This window comes from Lytechinus pictus, chromosome 1 (assembly GCF_037042905.1).
Source record: "Lytechinus pictus isolate F3 Inbred chromosome 1, Lp3.0, whole genome shotgun sequence".
NCBI lineage: Eukaryota > Metazoa > Echinodermata > Echinoidea > Temnopleuroida > Toxopneustidae > Lytechinus > Lytechinus pictus.
Genome location: NC_087245.1, coordinates 4,106,914 through 4,115,000, shown reverse-complemented (window position 1 = coordinate 4,115,000; position 8,087 = coordinate 4,106,914). Strand labels below are relative to the sequence as shown.

At 36.5% G+C, this 8,087-nt stretch overlaps 1 protein-coding gene across 1 annotated transcript; it reads left to right on the top strand.

Moving 5' to 3' along the window:
- The first annotated feature begins 250 nt into the window (after window positions 1–250).
- On the top strand, window positions 251–4,164 carry LOC129255957 (stomatin-like). Its single transcript, XM_054894275.2, has one exon. The coding sequence runs from the start codon at window positions 984–986 to the stop codon at window positions 1,836–1,838; it is 855 nt and encodes a 284-aa protein (XP_054750250.1). The 5' UTR covers window positions 251–983; the 3' UTR covers window positions 1,839–4,164.
- Window positions 4,165–8,087: the final 3,923 nt, after the last annotated feature.

Here is an 8,087-nt window from a genome sequence, read left to right as displayed (position 1 = left end):
TTGACGGTTCCAGGTTATTTAATATTTATTCCCATTGCGAGACATTGTTCTGGAATTGTCACCCTCGCCCCGTGACTGAATAGCCATTCCTTATCTGATCCCCTTCTGATCAGGTACCCATTTGTTTTATTTTATTAGAAGGCAATTGCAAAGATTCGACGAGCAAACCTATTATTCAGAAGGGATGGGACATGACGTCACGTATCTACACCCATGATAAAAGGTTGATCCCCTTCCAATTTGCATGGTAGATACTGTACATCGCAATTGAAGTTATATTTATGTTCTATACTTTATACACGAGCTGTTTCCTAGTAAGCACCGCTTCTTATTTTATTTCATTTTTTTAAACTTAGTCTACTATCATCATATTTTTTCTCACCCATTAAATCTCAATTATTTTGCGAAAATCGGCGTTCCTTTTGATTGCAGGAATCCATCGTTAAAATCCTTTGCCGGAAGTTCCCCTCATAATAACGCCCAGTAAAAAGGCGACCGTTTCGTTAGTCGTCACACCTTTTGGCACGAAACGGGTGATTCCCATACTCATTAGAAGCTTAAATATCGATGACCCTGTTATAAGTAGACCCTGACGTAAACATCACACTGCACACAATTCATTGTACGCTGCAGAAGTTCTTTTGTTTGTTTCCTTTTTTTTCTTTTCTGCATGCTGCACAGTTCAGTGACTCAACGCAGTGATGATCGAATTTTTCCTTTCACGATTACACAATCCACAACGTACATGTGGTATTTGCCTAACAGCTATTTTGAGCTAAATTACAACGGCAAAACGAGCTCTGAACTCAAACGATACGGACACTATATAACAGAGGACAAAGTTCTGTTTTTTTATCATCACCTATATATGCGTGTATTACAGAGAGGACTGAATGTGAGAGCATAACTTTGCTTGTTAGAGATCCACCAATATTTGAGTGTATTAACGAACTGTAAAGCTTATAAAGCAAGGGAGATACATCATGGCGTCAAGGGGTAAAGATGATTCCAGTGTAGGAGAAAATACTCAGATTATCATTGGAGGTTCTGAATCTGATGGAGGTAGTCTCGGATTCTGTGGAATCCTTTTAATGATTCTTTCGGTGATCTTGGTGATCTGCACGCTACCATTCTCACTCTTTATCTGCATTAAGGTGGTTCAGGAGTATGAGAGAGCAGTTATCTTTAGACTTGGGCGTCTCCTGTCTGGCGGTGCTAAAGGACCAGGTCTCTTCTTCATCCTACCTTGTATTGAGGATTACAGAAAGGTAGACCTTCGTACCATTTCTTTTGATATTCCTCCTCAAGAGATTCTGACCAGGGATAGTTTGACCATCTCTGTAGATGCTGTGGTCTTCTACCGTGTCAAGAATGCCACAATCAGCATCGCCAATGTGGAAAACGCAGACAAGTCAACCAGACTTCTGGCTCAGACAACACTTCGCAATGTCCTGGGCACCAAGAACCTGGCCGAGATCCTTGCTGAACGTGAAGGCATCAGTCACTACATGCAGTCCACCCTCGACCATGACACCGACCCTTGGGGTATCTTAGTAGAGCGAGTTGAGATCAAAGATGTTCGTTTACCTGTCCAGCTCCAGAGAGCCATGGCTGCTGAAGCTGAAGCTTCCAGAGAGGCTAGGGCTAAGGTGATTGCTGCTGAAGGAGAACAGAATGCTGCTCGTGCTTTGAAGGAAGCTGCAGATACTATGGCTGAATCTCCATCGGCTCTTCAACTGAGGTACCTGCAGACCCTCAACACCATCTCAGCAGAGAAGAACTCTACTATCATCTTTCCACTTCCTATTGATCTCCTGAATGGCATCATGACTAAATGAAAAAAAAGTCATTCATTACACAAAATCATGTTATTTTCATATCTTATTTAGTTATATTGATATTTCAGTGTCATTGTTGAGAGCATTATGTTACCCCCTTTTCAATTCCAGGATAATTATCCCAACTAAACAGAATATGCAGTGGTGAATATAACGCGTCCATGATATAACTAAAAGAATAAAGTTTATCATACTTATGTTACATTTCATACGTTTATTTGAGGTTTATCTTTTTTTTCAGATACTAATGATGTGTAGTTTAATGGATTATATCTGAGGGCTTTGGTACCCTTTGGAATATAAATTGCATAGAGCTAGCTGTGTTTAAAAAAAGATGTTTTGGATGAAAAGATAAACTCTTAATAACATTGTTATAGGCTTCATAATAGGGGAAAACTATTTCGAGTGATCAAATTGATTTCCTCAATAAGCTATAAACGTCGTTATAGGCCTAGCTGTAAATTAGAGACATCATTCAAATATAAACAAGAAATACTATTGTTATTTTTGTCATTATTTACATAAAAATTGTCCCCTCACATTACGGTTTCATACGGAGTCACCATTGCATTGTTACTCAAATTTGTATTTCCAGTTTATCCAAATTACAATTTAGTATCCGTTTGAATTTTTTGTAATAAAAAATACACGCAGAGAAATAGAAGTCTTCACTAGAGAAGGTTCATGAAATTATTTTATTTTTCTTTACTATTTACATCTTGATGTTACAAAATGTAGGTCGGAAATTTGGAGAGACCATTATTGAAAGTTTTTCAACTGTTACGACTGTCCGATTGTGTTATGTCGCCACTATCGATTGCACAAAATATACCTTTTGGGTTATTTGTAATTATGTCGAATGTCACTGTTGTTTTCATAGCTATGTTCTAGAAAAATGTCTCAATAGTTTGGTTATGTAACCATGGATCCCACAAGTAGAATTCATGGTGTAATACATGATCTTCACCATTTTTGTGTGTAGTAAGATGGCTGGCGTGTAAGGCAGAATAAGGAAGTCCTGTTTCCTCTGCGTCCGAAGACCAGACTACAGTCTGTGCTATGTTACGTAATAATTATTATCACGTCGTTAAGATTTTCAAAGGGTTATTTACAAAGCAAGGAATAGAAGCCTGAAATGGAGCAATTTCTTCAAGTTTGCAAAATGAGGGCACCAATTAAGAAGTTTAAGAATGTTTCAAAAATTATCAATATGCCTACGTATGGCCTGAGTTATTTTATTCCCTCAAAACTTCTTTGAGAGATTCACGAATATTACTTTGAGTGTATTTACATATCTAAAATAGAAAAAAAAACTATTCACCTGGATTTACTTTTATGAAACGATGGACAGACGAGCTGAAGAAGCCTCCCGGATCGGACGTTAAACTGATATCCGTTTCATAAAAGTAAGTCCAGATGAATATATGTATTTTCCTATTGTAACTTCCTTAAAACCTGGATGAATAAAAATACATCAGTTCAGAACTAGTTTTTCTACCATTTTGCTAAACGTCTTTCGTCAATGATTAAAAAATCTAATGATATCATGTTAGAAAATGGTTACTTTATCCAATTTAAGTGGATGATTATGTCTGTATTATAAAATTTGTTTCAATAATACAAATGTCGATTCTGCTAAATGATCATCGCTGTATATAGTATCGCATGGATCTATGAATACCGTTTTGAATGAATGGCTATAAATATTTCGCTTTAATGGCAGTACAGCGTTGTTATGGTTGTACACAAGTACTCGAGTGTACTTTAGGACAAGAATTCATGAGGTATAACTCTCTTTGATCTATATATACTTCATCCATATCATATATATTTCAAATTTACCCCCTAAATAATACATAATTATACATACAAATTTATATACATATATCATATATTGAATTTCTTCTTTTTAACATTTACATCGTGGTTTCAAATCTCGATCGAGACTAACATATTTTAAAGACATTATTTTTAATGATGAGACCGATGGCGTGTAAAGGGTGGGTAAAGCACATGAGCGCTTTTTGGGTGCAAAAAAAGACGAAATGAAGGTTGAACAAAATAGGTTTTATCTTATGAACGACGGAATTGGCCACATGCGTCAAAAGTTAAAAGGGTTTAATTTTAGTAGTTTCCTACAGATATGCCACCGAATGGGACATACCACCCTTTAATGGAAAATCAATTTCATAACATGAAGACAATATATTCAGTATTGTTGGTCTAATATCCTGAACGTGGTTGAATACACCTTTATTGTCTTTGTAATCGAGAATAATAATTATGAAAGTTTTTGTATAGAAACTACATCTGATTTCTACCTGAATACCCTATCCTATATATGAGTCGTTTGTTTAGCATAATATTTTTTTGCAGTGATTTTATTGATACCGAGGAGACAGAGAGAGGAAAGGAGGGGGGGGGGGGGAGAGAGAGAGAACGAGGGGAGGAGCGTGCAGGGCCCTGGGAACGATTTTTTGACTGGGGGTGCTGATGTCAATTTGACAAGCAAAAAAAAAAGGTCTCACTACATAATGAAGGTCATTTTCGTCCCGAGCAATTTCACAAGCAAAAAGAAAAAGGGTGTTTCTGTAAAAAGGGACTACTCTTCCATTTACTATATGTACAAATACATAAAATGGCTAAAATATCTTTTTTTTGTCAAAAGTTTTACTTCAAATTACAATTTTCTTTCATGAGAAAGTCAAACAATATACTACCTGGGTTATATTTTTATTACTGCCCCAGAGGGAATGGGTACTTAAGAGAAAACCACATATTCCTGATAATTAAGTACATGGCCTCTGAGAAAGTTGTCCTACCCCCTAGACGGGCCGACGGATACAAAACGTATTCATAACGGATCCAGCGGACAAGCGAAATTTAGGGGTGGCTCCATCCGTTTGGCGAACAATGAAATCACATGCAGTGGACGGATGCTCGATGGATATACATGTAGAGCGTATGAAACACACATGCAAAGAGTACACAACGTTTTCCAACGGATGGCAAGATTCTTTTCTGTTTTACATCCTCTCTGTATCCATAAGTGCAGTGGGACCATAGAGTGCTACGCTTTATCCAACTCTATGAGTGGGACCAAGCTTTTATCCAGTTGCCAATTTGAAATCTACATAATCTTGGGGATCTCAATTTCAAATCAGTCATAAATTTCTTATTGCTTGTCCGATTTCTTTCAAACTTTTACCATTCTATCTTATTTTGTTTTCTCCTTTCCAACACAACATTCATGACCAAGGCGGGATTCCCCTTTAAACTTTGCGTAATTTCTGTAAAAACAGTCTTATGAATGTCCTCATGAATATGTAACGAGCAATATGATGTCATATTTTGTTATGAAATTATAATTTTTCAAATTTTGTCCAAGAATAAAAAAAAAATTGGATTGACAACTGATTTAATGCATTAGATATTATACTGCAATTTAATTTGTTACAAGGGAGACATATCATACAAAAGGAAAGTAAGAATATGATTTCATCAGCCCACCTAATGAATATTCACGACGGCGTGGTCATTAAAGGAGAATGAAACCCTTGAAACCAGCTGAATCCATATCAAAGAGAAAAATCAAAGAAACATATTGTTGAAAGTTTGAGGAAGATTGAATGAATAATAAGAAAGTTATGAGCATTTGAATGTCGAGATCACTAATGCCATGTAGATCCTCCTATTGGCAATGCGACCAAGATCTGTGATGTCACACACGTACAACTCCCTCATTACTTTAGTACTTATTTCACTTATATTCTCACTTTTATAGAGTCTATCACAAGGTGAGGTGTTCTCTTTATGAGAGGACAAGTACAGAGGTTTCACAACATTATATCATTGATGAATCGTTTGTCATATGATTAGAATGAGCAAAAAGAGACGTTTTGGGGTATATTTTCAGTGTCCAAAAGGGGAGAGTTGTTCATCTGTGACATCATAGATCTTGGTCGCATTGCCAATGGGAGGATCTCCATAGCATTAGTGATCTCGACATTCAAATGCTCATAACTCTTCTATTGCTAGTCCTATTTTACTCAAACTTTTGTTGATCTTATTCTTTGATTTTTCTGCTTTCACAAAAGTATAACTTGCTCCAAGAGTTTCATTCTCCTTTAATGTTTTCACAATATATGGCTAAATTTTAAAATTCAATAATTTCGTTATTTGTTATCGTATTTTGGTTAAATTTAGAGCGTATTGCTCGATGAATTTCCCTTTTTTGAATAAGATGATATTATTTTCGGCCCAGAGTACTCCTTTGGTATCTACAATTTGAGAATGAAATCGATAAAAACTGACATCCTGACTGGGAAAACGTGTAGGGGAATTGAGTGAAATGAGAGTTGCCGTTAGATCAGAGTGTACAGATCCTACTATAGAACTAGTTTTATGAAGGGAGACATATATTTAATATATTCATTGGTTTTGGTTCCTCTGCATGCATACCAATATGATATGATAACAGCAGACTGTAGTAGAAGAGATCCAGTCGTTAAATAGCTACGCCTCCCCCAGTACATCAGCTGACCTGGTGGTAATAAAAATGTATATGATAAAGAGCATGGCGTAGCGATGGGGAGAGCCTGGGGGAACGTATAGGGGCTTTAGCATAGGATCATATAGGAAATTGACTAAATTGACTCTCTTTCCAAATGGGTCATTTTATTTTCCAGCTTTCGTTATTCATAAGCCTAGGTTTGCAATTCATACATTAAGAAAGGGATTGCTATTTAATCTTAATCGAATAAGTTGGTCACTATTCAAATGATTTAAAAATATATATTTATCAACACTAGCTGGTAACGAGTCTTGTCTGCTGTTTCCTCGTCTTCAACGCATCTATTTTTTACTATAACCCACTTATTTGAATTAAAGATGTATGTCCATGATTACAACGTGCTAACCCATGAATAGCATATCAACTCTTGCTTGGGCTCTAACTCTTAGCTATTATGTGATTATTCGCCTGTAATTTCTTAGGGCAAATATTAACCAGCCCATTATGATTAATCATTTGAACAAGCATGGTTACGTTCTCTCGACTAGACACTGACTTCGATCTACAGGTATAGTGATTCAAAAGGGTCGACAAGGGAGCTTTCAAAATCATTCATTTTATTTTTAAAGTATTTTTAAAATGAATATACTTGCTCCGTATTATCTGGCAGAATTGAAATATTGGCGTGATGGAAACATAAAGCTAACCCCTTCCCGTGGCCCTGGGAAGCATGGTGCTGGGGGTGCTTCAGCATCCAAAAATTTTCCTTGGGGGTGCTGCGTGTGTTATTTTCCATAGGCAGTACCCCCTGGAAATCTGGTAGGTATGATAAATGACAGAAATGTAATGAAAATGAACGACGTTTTGTAGGACCCCCCCCCCCCCACTTCATAATTTTCCTACACAGTGTTTGAAATATTTACCCTTTTCAGATCAGAATATCAAATATTTTTAAGCTCACGGTTCGCGCTCGTATTATTGATGTTCATAATACAAAATGTATTTAAAATGCCAGATTATGTCTATAAATCTAAATACGCATGTTTATTCAGAAAAGCAGCTTTATTTCAAAACGTGCTTACATTATTAAGTTTCAGATCATAATATCAAACATTTTCGTCTCGCGCTCACATTATTAATGTAGGAAGATACCCAATTACCCATCCTTTTCTTGATTTACAAAACATGAATAGTGTGTCCCGTTTTTAGGTCTGAAATCACAATTTTGTTTCCGCTCGCGCTTCGCGCTCGCATCAGTTGTAGGTATAGTTCTATACCTATCCTGTTCATGATTACAAAGCGTGCTTAAAATGTCCAGTTTTTAGGTCGGAATGTCCAAAATTTTAAGCTCGCGCTTCGCATTATTTGATTGTTGAAATATGTATCGTCTTGATGGGTAACTGCAAACAGTCCTTATAAGGTCCCTTTCGATCAAGCTAGAACGTATATCGTTACATTTTGTTACATACTGTTCAGGATCGCAAACATTGCTAAAAATGTTCAATTTTTAGGACCGAATACATGAAATTTCTAAAACTTTTATAAGAATAAAGCTAAGAAGTGACTGTCATATATATGTATATATATATATATATATATATGTGTGTGTGTGTGTGTGTGTGGGTGTGTGTAGGTGGGGTGCCCTTGCGTGTGTATATATATAACATATCAATGGAAAACTCAATTTTACCCCCCCCCCCAACTTTGAGGGGAGATTTCAGCCCATGTCAGCACCC

Coding starts and splice junctions, on each gene's coding strand:
- LOC129255957 (XM_054894275.2), top strand. CDS start 984: ATGGCGTCAAGGGGTAAAGATGATTCCAGTGTAGGAGAAAATACTCAG.